The sequence below is a fragment of the Boeremia exigua genome, assembly GCF_020726555.1.
Source record: "Boeremia exigua strain MPI-SDFR-AT-0100 chromosome Unknown C7974scaffold_6, whole genome shotgun sequence".
NCBI classification, from domain to species: domain Eukaryota; kingdom Fungi; phylum Ascomycota; class Dothideomycetes; order Pleosporales; family Didymellaceae; genus Boeremia; species Boeremia exigua.
In genome coordinates this window covers 2,374,298-2,392,982 of record NW_025763523.1, presented here as the reverse complement: position 1 = coordinate 2,392,982, position 18,685 = coordinate 2,374,298, and the positions used below count along the sequence as shown (strand labels likewise).

The window sequence follows — 18,685 nt, the reverse complement described above, 5'->3', positions numbered from 1 at the left end:
ATATGGTTCTATTCCATGCTCTCAGGGCCAGGTAGTCCCTGTGCGAGCATGTTTTGGACAATCACGGGGTCAAACAGATGGCCACGGCGAAGGTGGTAAGTATATCTGATGATCAGAGTGGCTCCTACACACTTGTTTTATTCTGTTTGTTTGTTGTTGCGCGAGACGTACGCGCATACTCGAGGTATCTAACACCTTTAATGACCAACTCACATTTATGATACTACAAGCATTGTGGCTAATTTCTGTTCGTACCCAATCACAACGCCAGTCTTTTAGCAACGTGCCAATTGCTTCCCAAACGCCGTAGTATGCACTCTCTCCTGCCTCTTCCAGAAGCGCTCTAGAAAGCGTCACGCTCACGCGCAATCCTGTCTGCCTCGCCCTCGCTGACAATCTTCTTGCCGAGCCATTCAGTCTGAAAGCTGCTGCTCAGCACGTGCAGATCCTGGACGATATCCTTGCAAGCCCGAATGATGGCCTCTTTCGGTGTGATAGTGCCGTCGGTCTGAACGCGCAGCTCGAAGGTCGCAAAGAGAGGATGCGGGATTTTGTAGGCGGAGAAGACAATGTATTCGTACTTGAGGAGGCGCTGCGAGAGGAGGTTGCCGAGTGTGTGGTCTTCCTTGTTGAACGTGAAGATCGCGGTATTGGGCACACCTGGAGCACGGTCAGCGTGTGGAAGTCAACTGCGCGCTTCAGTCTTACGGGTTTCTTCCTTGTACTCGACCTTCTGCTGGCCGTCGTCCAGCAGGAAGAGCTCGAATCTGTCCAGCACATCGTCAGAATGAGGTTCTGGTCTGCGAGCTATAGACAAGTCGCCTCGCTGCGTCGCGTCGTCGCCCTGTTTCATCCTACAGCGATGAAGATCATGCTCAGAGGTCTGGTGTGCGGTCATGGGCATGGCGCTACGTTAACAGCAGACGGGCTTCGAGGTGATCTCTCTCCGCTGCGCAGAAGCACCCTTAACACACGGCGCCGGATTAGCTCCCCATAGAGCACATGCGTGCTTGAGAAGCGCAGCAGGCGCATAGAGAGCGCCACAATCGGCATGATCTCCACCGTCGCCCCAAATTGTCTCCAGTATGCCACCCTCATCGCCGAACAACTATTTCCGCCCAGGACGCCCGATGCAGCGATTTGGAGAGAGGAGAGTATCTGAACGTACCTGTCTGGCGCGTTCATCCTGAGTTCTCTTGGCTCTTTCTACTCGTGAATATCAAGATACAGCGACGTGTTATCCCGTTCAGCGTTACGTTCCGGATCAAGCGGTCGTCGGGCGCGAATGACACAGTGCAAGTAGGCGAGGTGGTATGGTGGGAGACTCGAGAGTGAAAGCGCGGCGTTCATGGTTCACTCTTTGTGCCCGCGCTCACCGCCCTACCAACATCCAGCTTAGTCAGGGTCTCGCGCCTTGCGATATAGTTCCCCAGTCGTTCCCCGACTTCAAGTTATCAACATCAATCGCCCGCAACCTCGAACGAATCGCGCCCTCCGCCCCCGCTTCTCTCGTTGCGTGTATCGAATATGCGTCTAGTGCATCATCCTTGTGAGTTCATAAGGCCCCTGGCGGTAAAGTGAGCCGGCTCTCGCCCGAGCTTGATTCCGTCTCTCGGCTGCCGTCCGCGGGATGTATTCAGCTCGTCTATTGCGTGCGCGTACCCAGTGTTTGCGACGGTCGTGGTGAACCACACACAATGTCGCGTTCACGTCAACTTCGTGTACACTTTACAGGTGTCATCTTCCATTTGTGCTGAGAACGACTAACTACATATACTGATTGAGTGTTTTCGTATCTTCGTCGGTTTTGTAATCGATTCCAGTGAGAAGTCTCGCGTCGTGGTGCCAGTTCACGCTGGTCTACCTAAACGGTATTCGGATTGTCCACGATCAAGCAATCGTCGTCTGCCTCCGCCTTCACCGCAATTACGGCCTTGCGCTCCACGTAGATCGAGAAATGCTTCAGCTTATTCTCCTGAAGGACAGTCAGATGCAGTGATATGCACCCGAAACTGTCGAACCCCCACCCCATCTGCCCTGGGGGCACCGAGTGTAGTGCTGCAAATTGTGGGTTCGCAAGATCGACCTCGGGAGCTTTGACAAACTTCGATGTTTTTGAGGGTGCGAATTTGCGAAACTGCTCGAGCACAGCGACGTTGGCCATACTTGTATTCGGGAAGACTTCTAGTTGGGCAAGCTTGTAGTCCGTCTTGTCACCACCCTGTGTACGAGCCGCTCGGACGATGTGATATTTGGACTGTCGTGGTGGATAACGGCCAGCCTTGAACTCTTCGATGATGTCGTACACATCAGTCACGTACGCCTCTTCAACAATGTGGCGCAGTGTTTTTGGGTATCTTTCGAACTTGTCGTGAAGCTCCGTCGAAATTTGAACAGACTCGTACTTGTCGTCGTCATTCATGTCCTTTGCGTCGGTCGCTCGCGGTTTCTTTGGGCTCGTGGGGCCTGCCTGCTCAGCTGCTGGTCTCTTACTGTTGATTGGCATGTTGGTCTAGAGTTGGGTCAGATGGATTGTGTTGAGACGACGTGAACTGGCTCGAGTTACCTTGTCTACTGGTGTTGATATGCGGGACAAAGACGAGATGCGCAGGCAGAGGGTGAGGGCGGCGATCGTGGATGTGTGTTGGTTGGAGGAGGTTGAGATTATCTTCTGGTCAGATACCAGGTGATTGAATGCGGATCCAAGGGCTGCCTCTCAACTGTGTAGTGAGGGAATAACCGCTCATAAGGTGAGTTTGAGTTTTGCGAGAGAAGCATGGGGCAAGAGAGCATGGGGTAAGAGAGCATAGACGTAAGAGAGCATGGACGTAAGAGAGCATGGACGTAAGAGAGCATGGACGTAAGAGAGCATGGACGTAAGAGAGCATGGACGTAAGAGAGCATGGAGGTGAGAGAAATGGTTCAGTCATACGATACTAACATTCAATCAACCAAGTCGAACCTCATCATCGTGCATGCATTACGAAACGAACTCTGCTATCTTCGACTTTGCGGCTCGCCACAAGAGCGTAAATGCCCCAGTCGGCACTCAGCTCTCTGCAGACTGCACGAGCCTCTGCACATACACAGAAGACCTACGAACGTAAACCTCCTCCTCCCTAGCCACCGACAGCGACAAACAACCGTTCCGATCGAACCCCCACCCAATATCATCCACTCGAAGAGCATGCAGCTCAGTAAAGTGCGGATTGTCAACCAACACCCGCGGCTCAAGACTCACCCACTCCGCCTCCCTCACATCCCAGCCCTCCAGCTTCTCGACACAGAAATGGTCCAAAGCAAGCAAATTCGCCATACCGACGAGCGAGTACGAGGCCTTCTGGAAGCCGTACGGGGCGGCAGGGTACGGCTGCAGGCTTTCAGTGTGGTATATGCTGAAGACCGCTCTGGGGACTGAGCAGCCGTGCCGCTCGATGATCTGCCGTATGATCTGGGACGTGAGCTTTCTCGGGAAGGCGTCGAATTTCGAGGCGAGGTTGAATGCGATGGTGCCGTCTGATTTTATGGAGAGATGGAAGAGCTTCTTGGGGCCTTGCTCGCGCTTGCGCTTCTTGAGTTCGGGCATGGCGTGCTCTGGCGGTGTAAGCGCACGATTAAGACGGCTTGGGGCGCTCAGTGCTAACATTGTTTTCGATGCGATACAAATGTCTCGGATATTGTCTTGACGTTGATGCCCGGTGGTGTGGAAGGGAATCTCGAGATGGAATGAAGCAGAGAAGGAAAACAGCGAGATGGGCGCTTAAGAAGTAAGTTGGCCAAGGGCTGTTCTATTTACGTACCATGGTGCAGGGTTCATTTTGTGCTGTTCTGTTCTCTGCTCTCAGTATTCAAAAACGTTTTCCGTTTCTCGTCGTGGTATCTCGTGAGGATTCGAGCGTTGCAGCCACCAACATGGGCTACCTGCTGGCGTCCGCGCCGCAATAACATGGGTCTGCATCACTGGTAGTTAATCATTGGTCCCAAATCGCCGCTGGCGCTATGTAGGCCCGATCGCGGATTCAGTATCGGATTTTACCGTTTTTGGTTTCGTTCTTACTTGGTGCTGGTCTGGCTTCGATTTACGGTTTATCAACTTGTGAAAGTACTATACCTCCACATCTAGCAACTACCAAGTGCCATCATTACAGTTCGAACTGAACCACCGTGACCATACACATTAAATTCCCTATTATTTTATTCACGGAGACTTTGATTTAGAGCGCTATCAGACTAGCTGGTGAAGAGAGCACTGCTACATGAGGATATTCACTATTTCCTCTGCTTAGGTTGTTCTTTTGACTAGATTTTTGGAGTATATCCTTCGACTATATTCTCCGACTTAGTCCTCCGACTAAATTCCTCAACCAGATTTTCGATTACATCCCCTTACCCATTTCTTCCAGTCCGTCTCCTTCCTTTCCTCCAATCCCTTCCCTCACCCCCTCGACACCCTCCTCCCAAAATCTCTACCCCCAACCCTCATTCCCCCACCATCGCACCTCCCCACAACCACACCCTGAACCTCCCTCCCTCCTTCGCCCCACACCCGCCGACACGGCACCCACTGCACGCCGCGGAGGCTCATCTTGGCCCCAGCATTCACACTCTCGCTCATCCCCTCACTCATACTCGCCCTCACGCCCGCACTCCACTCAAAAGAAGGCGAAGCATACAGCGTCGCCGCCGTCCAATCGCGCACGCTTTCCGCACCAAGAGAACGGAGCAGAGTAGGCGAGGCAGCCGTCGCGAGTTCGAGCGTGAGGAAGCGGGTACTGCTCCCTGCACCACCACCGCCGCCCTCGCTCGGCACAATCGTCGTAAGCGTGAGTCCCGGGTGCACCGGCGACCGTGCCAGACACACCGCCTGCGACGTGCTCTCTGGTATCGCGAGCCCTGCGACGCTCCATTCGATATCTACACCCCGCGGCAGCCCCTCAACTTCGACCACGAAGCACGGCGGCACGCGGCCTGAACCCCCCGCCAACACAACCCGGTCTGGTACAGGCGCGCGCCGCGTCGCGTCCACGAACGATGGCGCGTGCGTGTTGCGGCGGTCCCACGGATCGACCACGTCGTCTTCGTCGTCGTCCTCGTCGTCATCTATCTCTCCCTTGACGCTGTCAGAGGAGGAATGCAGTGCGCTCCACGCTGCGAGTGCAGTGCGCACGCGCTCTTCGGGTGTCTCGCTCTTGGCGATGTATGCAACGCCGTGGGTCCACCAGCGCACGCCTTTGGCGCGGCCGATGCGGGTGAGGTGCTGGAGGGCGAGGGCGGTTTGACCGGCGAAGCCGTGGGCTGTGAGGGGCTGCATTGAGGCGGGGATGAGGGGGATCTGGCCTGCGACATATACGATCTCGGGGGAGTTCGTGGCGCCGGGAGAGTGACTGGCAGAGTGGCTCGACGGCAGCGGCGCGGAGATGGCTTGGCTGTAGGGTCCGATGTTGGCGGGGGCCCAGTAGCTGAGGCCCTGGACGTGCAGGCCCTGGCGGTGCGTGGGGCGGGGGGGTTTGCGTTTGCGGGTGTGTGGCGCCGGGGCGGGTTTGTCGAGCGTGATGCTGAGCATGACGTCGATGGACTCTGGCATGCAGGACCCTACTGCGACCGTGACGCGGGCGGGCGGGTTAGCGGAGGAGAAGTACTGGGCGTAGATGGGGTTGAGGACGGTAAAGTCGGACATGGAGCGCAGCAGTAGCGTGCATTGGTTTATGGCTGTGCGGGAGAGGTTCCATTGCTTGAGGACGTGGTCGAGACGCAGCAGGATTTTGGTGAGTTGGCGGGATGGCGAGGGCGCGTCGTGGATGGACGAGCGAGATGTGTCGGCGAGGTTGGCGTAGGTGAAGACCGTCGGGGTGTCCGCAGAGGCGTTTCGGGGTAGGTCGTCGAATGAACATCTTGAAATGACGGGTTCGTTCAGGAGCGTTGCGTCGTCCGACATAAACGAGCGTGTGTCGACGCTGCCCTCCAGTACTTCCAACAGCCTCTTGAACTCATCGTCCCACATTTCCGGGATCCTCAGCGCATGATTCAGCTCCTCGCCCTCCTCGCTCTTGTCCTCCAGCTCGCTCGCCCGCATCTTCAACACCGACTGTCCGCCCTCACTAACGCCCGCTGCGCCGGGCTCAATCCTAATCCTCTTCTTCCACAAAGGCCTTGGCCCGTCGAGCGCCAGCGTCTCAAACTCACCGCCCTCGCCGAGCACCGCACCATTGCTCTCCTCGCCGAACCGCGCCATTGCTTTCTGCAGCTTCGTAATCGTGCTCTGGGCCGCGACATTCCAGCCAAGGATACGCTCATCGAGGCCGCCGGACGCCGTCTTAATGACAATGGCCTCCTGGCCAACCGCCGCCATGTCGAGCAGCAGCTGCGACTGCGAGTACGGCGGCAGCAGCGGGTACTGCCATAGATAACTTAGCGGGGTGAGGCCGAGCCTGACGGCCACCGACTCGACTCTGGTGCGCTGGTAAGTGCTCAAGATAGCACCTGTGGAGACGGCGTTGGCTTCGGGGTGCGCCCGCATGGCCTTCTGCAGCAGGGGAATCAGATCCTCGGTCTCGTCCTGCTCTTGCTCCGGCAGCGGTGCCGAGTAGTCCCTCTCCGCATTAACGGCCTTACCGGTGATTTCTTGCCGGTACAGCGGGATCCCCAGGGCTTGCTCGTAAAGCGGAATCACGGAATGCCCCACCGTTTGGTACATGTAGCTGTTCGTATCTTCATTATCGCTGGGGGTCGAGGGGTGCAGGTTAGCGAGGGCTACGACCTTGTGTCCGTTTGCTGTGCAATGCAGAATCGAAAAGAACGAGTCCTTCCCGCCCGAGACCAACGCGATGACGTTCAACGCCATTGTTTACAGGGAGGTGTTGGGGTCGGGCGGTCGTCAACACGATGTCGTTGTTGAGATACGTTGGGAGTCTGGTTCATGGGATTCGCTAAAGACCGCACGCTAGTTTTATAGTCGACCAAACATCACTGTCGAAACAGACTTCATCGATGGTAACAGCAGGACGTCACGATAGGTCAATGTGTTCGAGTCAAAGTCGTATGTATTTGGACATTGTATAGTTGGAAGTGCCAGCACCACCCTACAAACCGCGCAGAGAGAACCATGCAATGCGTAGGGAAGATCGAACTATTACATGAAGGAAGAAGCGAAAATTCTCAGAATGTTTGGCCTGCGCAACCGCAGCCGATTAAAACGAGAGTAGAAACGCTGAACGGGGTTCGGGAGTGAGGGAAGCGCGGCGACGATGCCCGGTAAGAATGGGTCATGTCGTCGTAGATGTAGAACCGCAAAATGTAAACACCAACCAAATCTAACCGTGTTGGATCGCAAGATCCCCGAATGCACCCCTGATGTGTGCCCATGCTAAATGTGAAGCCCGATGCTGGCTGCTCGATGGAGTGCCAAAGTGTGACGAAAGAATACAGGTGAGAAAGGAAGACGAACTTTTGCCGCAACGTCGAGCCGAGATACCCGCGTCGCCAATGTGAACTGTACCGCTTGTCTGGATAGACGGAGCTGATGGGGTTCTTCTATCGATCCTGGATCATAAAGGGTCGTTAGAAGAATTGAGAAGAGCAAGGCCGAACCCGTCTACTCATCGCGCTTCCTCTTGCTGCGCATCTTCAGCGACGACGGCTCGAGGTCGGAGTATGTGTCAGAGCTGGAGCTGGAGACGCCGGCAGCAGCGTCGTAGAGAATGCGGCCCATCATAGCCGGGTCCTGGTTGTCAAACGACCCCGCATGCTGGTGGCCCATGTCGTGGTGAAGGTCGGAGCTGTCGAGGACACCCATGACCATGGCACCAGTGCCGTGAGTGCGCTGGTGCTGGGACAGGTTGTCGCTGCGAGAGAACTTCTTACCGCAGTCGGTGCACTCGAAGGGCTTGTCGTGAGTGTGGAGCGAGCGGTAGTGGCGCTTGAGGTGTTCCTGGCGGCGGAAGCGGCGCGAGCAGAGAGTGCAGACGAAGGTCTTGGAGGGATCTTCGGTCAGCGACTGCTTGCGGCCGCGACGGCTAGAGGTCGCGACGCTGACGGCGGGAGCCTCGTCAGAGCTGGAGTTGGCAGCGTTGTCGTTTGACGAGTGACCTGATTGTTGTTGGCTTGATGCTCCAGATGAGGTGTTATCATCACCGGAGTTGTCTTGCTTACTGTTGAAGTCTGACTCCGCCTCGCTCTGCTCAGAGCGCGCCCGCTTCATGGATCGCTTCGTGGGTGCAACTGACATGTCGTCGTCTTCGCTGTCGGCAGGAGTGAGGGGCAGGCTCAGGTCTTCCTCAAAGTCGGTGAAGCTCGCCTCGCTGACGAAATCCTCTTCGTGGGTGCGCTGACGCTTGCCGGTGGGAAGCTGGATCTCGGAGGTGGGGAAGGCAACAAGGCCGGTGAAATCGTCCTCGCAATCAAGTTCGAACAGGGGTTCGAAAGTGGGCAGACCAGTGAAGGTGAAAGAGGACTCAGTCTCCTCAACCTTGGCAACCTCACCCTTGAAGACAAGCTTGTGCTCCTCGTCGACGGGGCAGAGAGTCAGCTGCTCAGACGCAGAGACGGTGAGGTCCCTGGGGTTGCAGAAGTTGTTCTCGGCCTCGGCGGAGAAAGAGCGGGGAAGCGGTGAAGGTGAAGGCGACAGCGATGGGCAAGAAGTAGCGGAAAGCAGGTATGATCCCTGGCTAGGCTGAATGTACACTAATCCCAGTCAGTTATCCCTTCGAGCCGCCACGTTGGTAAGTCACGTATGCGCGTGCATGACCAACGACTGTTTGTAATGCTTACCTGGGGTCATAGGTGGGGTGGCTGACCTCCACTCAATGCCAGTGGTCAAGAGCTCAGCAAACACCTCTCCCTCGCAGCCCTGCTTCACGCCCTCGATGCCCTCGCTAGGGAAGAATGCGTTCACAGGTGTGGGCAGGAGGTCGTATGTGGAGGGTGGGCTGCTGATGTTGCTACCGCAAGACGACAGCGGCGGTGTGGCAGGCGCGTAGAAATCAGTGTCGAGTGTCTGCAGGAATGGGGAGTCGTGCGGGTGGACAAAGATTGCTGGCTTCTGGTACATTGGCTGTGGCGATGCTACGGGTGTCATCATCTGGTTGGCGTAGGCTGTCTGAGGGTAGGACATTGACTGTGCGGACGACGGCCTCTGGTAGTACATCTGTTGCTGGAGTGCTTGCTGGCCGGCAGGCTGGGGTGTGAAGTGACCGTGCTGAGTAGGCCTCTCGCTCTGGGGCTCGGGGTTGTAGTAGAAGAATGGTGCTGATGTGGCCTGCATGGGGTGCATGTGATATGAGCCCTCCATTGCGAATACTGTGAGGACTGATGGTATTGTTAGTGGGGTGTGTGATGAGTGGCTTTACTCTGCTTACTGTGCTGGTAGATCAAGTGTTAGATGGTCCTTAGATGGTTCCTTGGACGAGGTGGAGTGGTGTTATATTAGGCGGAGTGTATGGTGGAGTGATGTAGCAATGCTGTTGGTTCAGGGAGTGACTGGACGACTACTTCAAGATGATGAAGCTGTCTACTAATATGTGGATCTACTGGGACGAAGATGTCATGGGTCGTGCGTGGACGAAGATTGGGATAATCCAAAAGGAGGGAACGGTTACAATGCACAATCGACGGGAGGACTGTACAAATGTAGACCAAAAAGGGAAGCCAGGAAGGGTACTGGGGAAAGAGAAAGACAAGCGATGAGGTTGATAAACCTTTGGACAAGGAAAGGGTAACGATGGGAAGGGAAGACCTGGATAAGTAGCCTAGATCAGCGAGCGACGAGACAGCGACCAGGACTGAAAAAGTAAAAGATGGCCGACGGACGCTCGGAATTGGTTGACTGCAGCTGTGGGAGGGAAGTCGGGGCGCAGCGCAAGCGTCCCCACAAGCCCAACCATCGCGGTGGTCTCCATGCAGTACTGACCCCTGCCAGACTCATGCGCTTGAGAACAGGGTTGTCGACTCGCGGAAGTGTCTTAGGGCAGCGGCAGAGCATAAGTTATGCACTAAAATTGGTCGCCAAATGCAAGGCCTGGTGTGGCTGCATGAGCTGCACAGGCGAAATGAAGACGCGCACAGCCGGCACAACTTGTGCAGCCATTGGCTTGTTGGCCACAGCGGCTGGAGGGTACACGCAGTCTGCGTATCGATACGCACACGCCGAATGGCTACAGAAATCATCGCGAAGTAACAGAGCTGAGGTATGAGCCCCGCTGCCGGAAGGGCCGCTGCGATGGCGAGGCCATGAGTGGTGGTGGGCACCGTCGTGGTGATGCGAGACCTTGTGCTTCGTCCGACGACAGAGGCCCGTTGGCCGCAACGTTGGCTTCACGCCTCCCATTTGCCATTCAGCCGTATAATCCGCCGGGGTTAGATCAGCCTATCCGCCCAATCGATAGTGATAACTCGCCGTTGGCCAGGACCCTGTTCCAACATGGCCGCCGGGAGCTGTGTGGAGTGACGGGCGCTGCTGACGTCTTTGGCTCTGGGTGGTGGTTTCGAAACATTGCAGCTCACCACACAGCACGCGTCCCTCCACCAGGATGTGAACATGACGACGCCGCGGCTCTCCGTCACACGAGCGCAGCGTTTCGACGCCGAATCGCACGCCTCCGCCGCGGTGCCACCACGGGCTGTCACCAAAGGCTACGCGAGTCTTACAGAGCTGCAGCCGCCTGTGAGGTCTGACGCTGGTGGATGGAGAGACTGCGAGGTGACTGCAGTGCATCTTCACCGCACCTCCACACGATAGGCGAGCAGCACGGCGCGTTGTTTACCGTCCGAAAGCAGGACGCGTGCGGTAGTGCACCACCAAGACGACTCAAAGATGCAGGAACATGGTCGTGCTGCATGCAGGTCGTCGCCCGTTACAGCTGATTTGCTCGGTGACGGCGTGTTGTTGGGTCCGGCAGCTTACACCCAGCAATGGTGCGACAGAGCAAAATGCGCGCTGCATCTCGCCACCACGCAGTTTTCTTGGACGGCAGGACCCAAACTTCGTTGGTTGGTGGGACCGGTGCATCTGCTCGCGCGGTGCAGCTGTGGTAGAGTCGTGTGTTTCAGCATCTGCAGATTTGACCGCGCCGCCGCGCACGCAGCCAGACTCTGAATCTGCAGACGTCAAGGCGGTTTGACAATCTGCTGATGGCGGGGAACCTCTGGTAGCGTCCGTATGTGGATGCCCGCCCACTCACATCCGACTTCAAGACGAGCACGATATCGGGTGTTGTACGACATGGCTGCTTTTCGTTCGATGCCATCACAGACGTCTAAAACTGTTGGGCCGCCTAACAAGAACCGACTGCCTACAGCCCAAGCAACCGCATCTCAGCTTCTTACACATTTCAGACATGTCTTGAGTTTGTATGGCAATGTTCAATTTCCCTACTACGCCTCTACCGCCGGCGAGCCGATATCGATATCGATAGCGATAGCGAACAGTGATGCCTCGGCCACGATCCCACCCTCCACGGCTCGCAAGTTGTGCAGCCCGAGAGTCGTATATCTGTCAGCATTCGATAAATGTTATGCTGCTGCACATCGTCACCTTCCTCGTCCGGCTGCTATTTTGAGACGTAGCGTGAATTTAATGCAGCTGCACATCTCCCACTCTTGCATAAGCCCCGCCGGACGTCCCAGCAAAGCCTAGCGCGGTCGCTGCTTTACGGTGGCCCTGTCAGTGGTGTCACCTCGTCCAGTGAGCTCGTCTGCGCGTGACAGCGGCGTGGTCCAACTCAGACGGAGCCAATAGCCTTTGAATGACTTCAGCCAACCCCACATGACGGCGGTCCTATGCCGATTGCATGGAGAAGGCCGCCGCCTATGCAGGTACGCTGCAGGAACACAACGTCTGGCAACAATGAGCAACACCTTATCGCGACCCTGGCTTTGCCTGTTTGGACCCTCGTGGGGTGCGCTCCTCTGTGCATCGCACGGTGACATACGCACTTACATTTCCATGTGATAACGTAGGATTTGATTTCTGGAACGTCCATCATAGCGGGGCTCTCTTACGACTCAACAGGCCGTGGAGGAGGACGGCACGATTCAGGAAGCAGCTCCGTCGTGCTCTGTGCTGGGCGCTGCCGTGGACAGTCGCGCGGCGTGGCTTCACCACAAGGTCGGCGCCGGGGAACTGTCGCTGGCTTCCTTAGCCCTGGCCGTGCTCCACTCGATCGCCCTCTATCATTTGTCGAGATTTGCGGAGCACCCTGATCTTCGTTTAATCTTCCTGGAAGGTTTCTGGCTTCATGGACGCTCTTCCGAGAGTGTTCTTGACGAGCCAAACGAGCCGCCTCACTCCTACCCAACTGGCCAACACTCACTAGCTGTACCGAAGCGTCGTTCTCAAATCTCCCGGAAGCCCAACATCGTTAGCACTTGAAGACGACGCCGGCTGTCAGGCGCAATAGCTTCGTGGAACTGTCTTGAGATGACCTGACACTGAGGCTTCTGGATTGCCACTCTATCAGAGTCAAGGTCTGCTCTATCTGCTGCGTCGAGCCGAATGACACATGGCGCCTGTCCGCTTGGATGATCCCGACTCCCCATGATCCCGTCCAGCACAACTGATCGAAGATGTGAAACCTTGACAGGGCGTTCGCAATTGCCGCAAAGGCACTGCCAACGGTGTGTGGCCCGGAAGAGGCAGCTGGCAGTCTGTGGCAGGCCTGTCTACTGCCGGGGAGTCTGGAACGGCTGCTGGGGTGCAGCACCGTGCTGGACACGGCCGAGCAGGGCCATCCAAACGAGATTCGATTTTTATGCTCGAGCAGGGCAACGTGGCGCTTGCTCGTCTAACCAGCCGCAAGGCACCCGCACGACTGGTCCCTGGCGTCGCCTTCTCGAAGACTTCTCCACAGTGATGCGAGGTTGAGGGTGCACGTACGGTTTAAGTTTTCATGCGGCGTAATTAATGGAAGGGAAGCCCTTTCCATACGACCAGCTCAGACGTTCTCGCGACCACCTCGCTGGTCGAGCGAACGCCGAGATACGTGTCTCGTCTAATCTGAGACGGGAAGTGGGAACGGAAGGGCCGCCCTGGAGCCGTGATGGCGAACTTACAAATCTGTTGGTTCCGGTGATGGTCAATGTGTACTTGCAAACGCACCGCCACATGAGGTTGAGCACTTTGCCCGACCGCCATTGGCAGGATAGTGCTCCACCTTGAGACACTACGGAGAATACTAACCGTGCAGCCCAAAGTATTCACCGCCAGAGGATGCCGTCCAAAAGTCGCGATTATCAACGAATCATGAACCTCAGGCCTTGCCCGCAGCCGGATCACTTCCTGCAGTTCCTGTTGGCCGTGCGCTTGATTCATGGCAACACACCACAGTCGGCGATGTAGCGGCCCTCGTGTCAGGAAGCTTGAACAAGAGACCCTTAGGGTCCCGCGGTATCGGGAGGGGCCCGCCTAGGGCGGCTTGATTCAAGAAGGTCGCTGAGAACCGCACGTCGCCGATCCGGTAGATCTTTGGGCACGAAGGTGGTGAAATTGAGGATCGCAATCACGGTGACGCTCGCCGCCAGCACATGTAAAGTCGCAATTGAGGCCTGAGTGGCAACAAAGTCAAGGATAGCCGGTCCCGGAGTGATGTCAAGCAAGGAAGCCCAGGGTCTACGGGCCATCATGGCCATGCGTGTGACTTGCAGTCGCATCCACGACGCGGTCATCATTGGAACATGCCGTACAACCACGCGAGCGCTTGTTTCAACAAACTTGGAAGCCCGACCTGATAGACGCCATAGACACGCAATGAACTCGCCGACGCTGCTTTTGACGTCGCGACTCGTTTGGGCAGACTCGTCTTATAGCAAGGCACGTATATGCAGATACCTACTGAATGTTGCAGGCTACCCAGCAGCGACACCGGACGAGACATGCTACGAACTCCCGCCACCTCAAATGCGTGTGAACAGCTTGTCGACCAGCTGCGGCCGTCTCGCATCAGAAATCCAAATCCTTGTCTCGTCGCGTGGTTGACATGTCCCATCGCATGAACTGTCAGAGCGAAAAAGAACTGTCGCCGGCACGCCAAATTATCCGACATGAAGCTGAAACGGCGGAGGAAACGTTTGAGATGATATCACACGAGACGTCTGATCCGATGATGCCATCCGCCCATGCTATAGCCGTTGCCATCGCAAACACTCTCGCATCGATATGCTGGTGTGTCATCTACGGCATTCAAGGTTCTGCTAGATAAAAGGCTGTTCCGCGGCGTCCGCCGTTCGGCGCAGCAGAGGATAGACTTTCCAGACTGTGCCCGCGAGCGCCGAAGCTGACGCCATGCTGCGAGTGCTGTCTGTGAGATACCGCCGCGCCCAGATGACGGCAATATGAACGTCGCCACCGCGCACGCTGATGCGGCACTGCACCATGCGCGCAGCACCGACAACGCAAATGCGGTAGGTCTGCCAGTCTTTCCAACCTCGCCACTGCAGCTCTGCAACGGCCACTGCACGGCGACGCCGAACAGTGCTCGCTGCGTCCGCACGCCGACACAGCCTCTCTGCGCGCTCGCGCACCCCGCCGCACGCAACCGCAGCCGCGAAAACAGGCCTCAGAACAGTAAAAATGGTGAGATCAGTTACCGCAAGCGATATCATTCTCTTCCTATCATGATTATTGAATTCATCTCCGGCCATAGCAAAAACATTGCTCTCGCACAAATTTTTTAGCAACGACGAGAAATGCACGCTAGCGCCGGCGCGGCGAAACCCGCAGCACCGAGGCCGTGATAAAAACCTCGCGCGGCGCGCCAAACCTTCGCTTTCTTTGCGGCGGAGGTCATATTACAGAGTTTCCCCTCTTGCTACGGTGCCTGCTATGGTGCCCCACGGCGTCAATGACCTCCAAGAGAGAACATATTGCATCATCGATCGTATACACTTTGCGGGCCCGCCTGAGTCGGATGACACACAGTGGCGGTTTCGCTGGAAAAAAGCTCGAACATATTTTAGTTTCTGGCGTGATGTTTGTGGGTTGGGAGATTGGATGTGGGCTGGTCTTTGCACGGCGCGTGGGCGAGTTCACATGTGCAGCGGGTGCGCGGCAGGAGTTTGCTCGTGTCGTTGATCGCATTATGGTCTACTTGTGGACTTGCATGTCTAAGATGCACACGACGCGCCTATGGCTGGAACGTCGGCTATGAGTCGTCGCCAATCTTCTCGAGCTTGCCCATGTCTCTCTTCTCGCCACTTTCCCCGATGAAGTGGATCCTGTCTATGCGCGTCTTCTCGCTGTCGCCGTCGCCGTCCTGCACGAACAGCACGAGGCTGTAGACGTTCTGGAACTTGACGAAGCGCAGCTCCAACTTGGCCGTGCCAGTCTCCTTGTCCCAATCTGACTCCTTCAGCTCGATCGTCTGCGTAGCGGGGATGTCTTCTGCCTCCTCGAAGCCCAGGTTGTGCTGGCGGTTGGTCCAGATGGAGATGGTCTTTGGCCGCACGGGGACCTCGTCGTCGTCTTCATCGACCGGCGGGTTGGACGTGATGTGGATAGTGTGGACCTTCAGCGTCGAGGTGAAGGGTACGTACAGCATGAGCTGGTTGTCGACGTCGCTCTCTACCCAGTCCTTGGTGTCTGCGCTGGCCTTGCCCTTGCTCAGGGAGCTTGGCTTTGTGTTCTCAAACAGCGTACGCACGCCGGCAAAGTCGCTGTCGGCGTTCAGCAGATCCAGGCCGCGCACGTCGACCGACTCGGTGACATCTGTGTATCCTCGAGGCAGTCCTGCACCGCGCCAGGGACCTCCGCTGCTCGAGCCTGCCTCGCCAAATCCTCCCGCACCGCCGTCAGACTCGGCCTCCTGTGCTAGACTCTTGATTGCATCGGACAGGTGCTTGGGGTTTGACCCGCTGAACTTGCGTATCTGCTGGCCGGCCTTGAAGATGACAAAGGTGGGTGTGTTGGTGATGTTGTAGCTCTCGGCGATCTGTGCTTGCTTCTTCACACTGACCCTCGCGAACGTGATGCGGTTGGGTCGCGAAAGCTTCTCCGAAAGCTGGTCGTAGACCGGGGCGATGGCCTTGCTCGATTGGTTGTCCTCGTTGTAGACTGCATACAAACATCAGTGCCGGCCCACGCCGCGCAGTGCGCGCATTGACACGTACAGTTGAGCACAACAATGCGCGATGCAGAGATCAGCTGGCTCAGCTGAGGCGCTCCCGAAATCTCGACACTGCCAGACATGGCTGCGATTGTGCTGGTGTTTGTAGCATGTACCGTCGCGGGCGGCTGGAAGACGTAAGTGGGGCAAGCTCACCCCGCGAGCTGGTGCTGGTCGAATAAGGCAGCTGCGTGACGGTCGAACAAGGTTTCGAGAATGTTCACCAGCATTACACACCAAACCGCCCTTCGCCGTAGTATCGCTAGACCTCGACTCCACATTCACTACAGCAGTACGTCTATGGCAGGGCCCGGCAATCTGTACTTCAACTTTGCCGAAGCCAAGCTCATCCACGCCGTCAACCTGGTGCTCGTTATCAACCGCTGCGTCGCTACCAGCAGAGCTTACAGACCGGACTGCTGGCACTCGCACGCCGCCCTGCTTGCCAACGTGCCTGTCGGTGTTCTTGCTTCCTTCGCGCTGTATAGACTGTTCCGCCCGGCATAATGTCGCACGTAGTCGTGACCAACTCGTTCGCAAAGACGTTCAAGATCCCCACAACGCCCACCAAGTACTTGACTGAGGTGCGCGACGAGGCGTGTCAGAAGTTTGGCGTCAGCAAGGACCAGTTCACACTCAAGTAGGCGGCAAACCTCTGCCCTTGCATATGTAGCTAACAGCACTCAAGATACAACAACAAGCCCATCTCGCTGTCCCAGCAAATACGACTCGCAAACCTCCCGCAAGGCGCTCGCCTCGAGCTTGTACAAGCTTCAAGATCGCCCACCGTAGTATCCGTCGCCCTCCAGCTCCCCAAGTCTCGCCTCACACAGAAGTTCGCCAACAACACATCGCTATGGGAGATCCTCCGATACTTCGAGAGCGGCGATGGAGCAAACTACAACTTCACACAACGCGCCGTCCCTGAGATGAGCGGCGCCTCAGGCTCTGGGAGGCTGTGCTACGAGATGCCAGTTATCACAGTCATGCCTAGCCACAAGGAACAGTCATCATTTGTAGGGTTACAACAGACGCTGAGCCAGCTTGGGTTCGATAGCGGGTCAGCGCTGCTCAAGCTCTCATTCAAGAACTCAGGGACACCCCTGGAAGAGGCTATGGCCCAGATTACGCAGTACTTCAAGGTAGGCGAGCCAGCTGCGAGCACAGCACCCGGCGCCCATGCTGCGGAACCTGCTCAGCAAAAGTCGGCGCCCGATCCAGATACTGCAGCCCCGGAGGCAACGACAACAGTGGCCGGACAGACGATCAAGAGTGACGAGCCTGAGCCTGAGCTCATGGATGTAGACACACCACTCACAACAGAATCCGTTGCTGAGCCAGTTGTGTCAGAGCAGAACAATGCGTCTGTAGATGACATCAACACTTCCCCAGCAGCAGCGTTAGCAGCAGCGACATCGACCGCAACATCAGAGCCACCACAAGCTCCAATCGAAGCTGAAGCATCCCCGCAACCTCGCAACGTCCAAGTCTTCTCTGCATCCTCCTCCTCCACCCCTCAGGCAGCCCGCAACACCTTCAACGAGAGCGACTACCAACCGACGGTCGAGCACGCCAAGATCCACCAAGCCCAACTCTCGAATCGCACGCGCAACCAACGCCTGCTCTCAGACAAAGAACTCGAGGCTCAAGAATCAGAGCGCCAGGCCAAGCTCACCGCCGCAACAAACAAACCCCACTCCCTGCGCATCCGCCTCCCCGACGGCTCCCTCGTGCAAATGAACCTCACAAAGCAAGACACAGCGTCCGATCTCTACGCCTTCGTCACCACCCTCCTCGAGCATAAAAAAGAGCCTTTCGACCTCAAATACACAGGCCCCACCGGCCGTCTCGTGCCCATCCCGCCCTCGCCCAAGCGCCTCATCCAGGACCTGCGCTTCTCGACGAACGAGCTGATTACGTTTCAGTGGGGCGAGGCAGCGAGCGCGGCGGTGCGCAGCTCGCGGAGCGCGCTGGCGAGCGAGTGGCAGGCCAAGGCGCAGACGCTGAAGGTCGAGGAGCCGGTTGTCAAGGAGCCGGCGGTGGAGACCAAGGGCCAGACGGTTGCGCAGGGGAAGCGGAAGGTGCTGAGTGGTGAGGAGAAGGAGAGTAAGCTGAAGAATATTCTGGGGAAGGGGTTGTTCAAGAGGAAGTAGGACTCGTCATAACGGTGAGCGGGGTTGGCAGTAGCTTTGTGAAAGCGAATGGCGAGCAATTCATGACAGTGGCAGATTGTGGCAACTGGTGAACGTGTGTAGACAAGTGGCATGAGGGGATGTATTTCTGGACAGTATCTAGAGGACAGGGAGGGTATGTAGGCGCCTCTGCTTCCGGCTTTACCCACAGGGAGAGCAGGCTGGAAGCAGCCTCAGTGTAATGTATTACACTATGCGAGCAAGGCGCGTTCAATATAAGCATTTCTCGGCCCATACTTCAGCCATTGGAAAAGGCATGAGTTGGAATTTGACATCCATGCTAGATCACACAACCGCGCGGCGCCACCGCACCCACAGCCTCTCCACAGCAACACCCAGGTTAGCAACAGCGCACCTCACAGCACAGCAGAGAAAACGTGGCGTGAACCGTCGTCACATTTC

The 18,685-nt window shown here is 56.7% G+C and overlaps 9 protein-coding genes across 9 annotated transcripts; 2 read left to right on the top strand and 7 right to left on the bottom strand.

Annotated features, from left to right (window-relative positions):
* Window positions 1–343: 343 nt before the first annotated feature.
* Window positions 344–853, bottom strand: C7974DRAFT_311642 (DNA-directed RNA polymerase; the record flags this gene model as incomplete). The annotated part of the gene is made up of 2 exons (XM_046138316.1): window positions 344–660; window positions 709–853. 2 exons carry the CDS (start codon window positions 851–853, stop codon window positions 344–346), a joined length of 462 nt encoding a protein of 153 aa, XP_045997602.1.
* Window positions 854–1,465: 612 nt separating this feature from the next.
* Window positions 1,466–2,880, bottom strand: C7974DRAFT_395318 (uncharacterized protein). Its single transcript, XM_046141976.1, has one exon. The coding sequence runs from the start codon at window positions 2,504–2,506 to the stop codon at window positions 1,865–1,867; it is 642 nt and encodes a 213-aa protein (XP_045997601.1). The 5' UTR covers window positions 2,507–2,880; the 3' UTR covers window positions 1,466–1,864.
* C7974DRAFT_395315 (uncharacterized protein) lies at window positions 2,805–4,113 on the bottom strand. Its single transcript, XM_046141975.1, has one exon. It carries the CDS (start codon window positions 3,644–3,646, stop codon window positions 3,050–3,052), a length of 597 nt encoding a protein of 198 aa, XP_045997600.1. The 5' UTR covers window positions 3,647–4,113; the 3' UTR covers window positions 2,805–3,049.
* A 5-nt stretch (window positions 4,114–4,118) lies between these two features.
* On the bottom strand, window positions 4,119–6,932 carry C7974DRAFT_454845 (ATP binding L-PSP endoribonuclease family protein-like protein). Its single transcript, XM_046145932.1, has one exon. It carries the CDS (start codon window positions 6,839–6,841, stop codon window positions 4,436–4,438), a length of 2,406 nt encoding a protein of 801 aa, XP_045997599.1. The 5' UTR covers window positions 6,842–6,932; the 3' UTR covers window positions 4,119–4,435.
* A 477-nt stretch (window positions 6,933–7,409) lies between these two features.
* C7974DRAFT_194133 (uncharacterized protein) lies at window positions 7,410–9,563 on the bottom strand. Its single transcript, XM_046136646.1, has 3 exons — window positions 9,354–9,563; window positions 8,767–9,303; window positions 7,410–8,679 (listed from the first exon to the last, which is right to left on the bottom strand). The coding sequence occupies exons 2-3, from the start codon at window positions 9,284–9,286 to the stop codon at window positions 7,592–7,594; spliced, it is 1,608 nt and encodes a 535-aa protein (XP_045997598.1). The 5' UTR covers window positions 9,287–9,303; window positions 9,354–9,563; the 3' UTR covers window positions 7,410–7,591.
* A 228-nt stretch (window positions 9,564–9,791) lies between these two features.
* C7974DRAFT_376615 (uncharacterized protein) lies at window positions 9,792–10,857 on the top strand (the record flags this gene model as incomplete). Its single annotated transcript, XM_046140286.1, has 3 exons — window positions 9,792–10,108; window positions 10,155–10,657; window positions 10,733–10,857. The coding sequence occupies 3 exons, from the start codon at window positions 9,792–9,794 to the stop codon at window positions 10,855–10,857; spliced, it is 945 nt and encodes a 314-aa protein (XP_045997597.1).
* A 3,216-nt stretch (window positions 10,858–14,073) lies between these two features.
* On the bottom strand, window positions 14,074–14,731 carry C7974DRAFT_194116 (uncharacterized protein). Its single transcript, XM_046136645.1, has one exon. It carries the CDS (start codon window positions 14,629–14,631, stop codon window positions 14,182–14,184), a length of 450 nt encoding a protein of 149 aa, XP_045997596.1. The 5' UTR covers window positions 14,632–14,731; the 3' UTR covers window positions 14,074–14,181.
* A 400-nt stretch (window positions 14,732–15,131) lies between these two features.
* Window positions 15,132–16,174, bottom strand: C7974DRAFT_311309 (PITH domain-containing protein; the record flags this gene model as incomplete). Its single annotated transcript, XM_046138303.1, has 2 exons — window positions 15,132–16,039; window positions 16,096–16,174. The coding sequence occupies 2 exons, from the start codon at window positions 16,172–16,174 to the stop codon at window positions 15,132–15,134; spliced, it is 987 nt and encodes a 328-aa protein (XP_045997595.1).
* Window positions 16,175–16,386: 212 nt separating this feature from the next.
* On the top strand, window positions 16,387–18,354 carry C7974DRAFT_194086 (GLUT4 regulating protein TUG-domain-containing protein). Its single transcript, XM_046136644.1, has 2 exons — window positions 16,387–16,731; window positions 16,780–18,354. Exons 1-2 carry the CDS (start codon window positions 16,598–16,600, stop codon window positions 18,242–18,244), a joined length of 1,599 nt encoding a protein of 532 aa, XP_045997594.1. The 5' UTR covers window positions 16,387–16,597; the 3' UTR covers window positions 18,245–18,354.
* Window positions 18,355–18,685: the final 331 nt, after the last annotated feature.

Coding starts and splice junctions, on each gene's coding strand:
- C7974DRAFT_395318 (XM_046141976.1), bottom strand. CDS start 2,506: ATGCCAATCAACAGTAAGAGACCAGCAGCTGAGCAGGCAGGCCCCACG.
- C7974DRAFT_395315 (XM_046141975.1), bottom strand. CDS start 3,646: ATGTTAGCACTGAGCGCCCCAAGCCGTCTTAATCGTGCGCTTACACCG.
- C7974DRAFT_454845 (XM_046145932.1), bottom strand. CDS start 6,841: ATGGCGTTGAACGTCATCGCGTTGGTCTCGGGCGGGAAGGACTCGTTC.
- C7974DRAFT_194133 (XM_046136646.1), bottom strand. CDS start 9,286: ATGGAGGGCTCATATCACATGCACCCCATGCAGGCCACATCAGCACCA. Junction 8,680..8,766: donor CACCCCACCTATGACCCCAG/GTAAGCATTACA, acceptor GACTGGGATTAG/TGTACATTCAGCCTAGCCAG.
- C7974DRAFT_194116 (XM_046136645.1), bottom strand. CDS start 14,631: ATGGCCGGAGATGAATTCAATAATCATGATAGGAAGAGAATGATATCG.
- C7974DRAFT_194086 (XM_046136644.1), top strand. CDS start 16,598: ATGTCGCACGTAGTCGTGACCAACTCGTTCGCAAAGACGTTCAAGATC. Junction 16,732..16,779: donor AAGGACCAGTTCACACTCAA/GTAGGCGGCAAA, acceptor ACAGCACTCAAG/ATACAACAACAAGCCCATCT.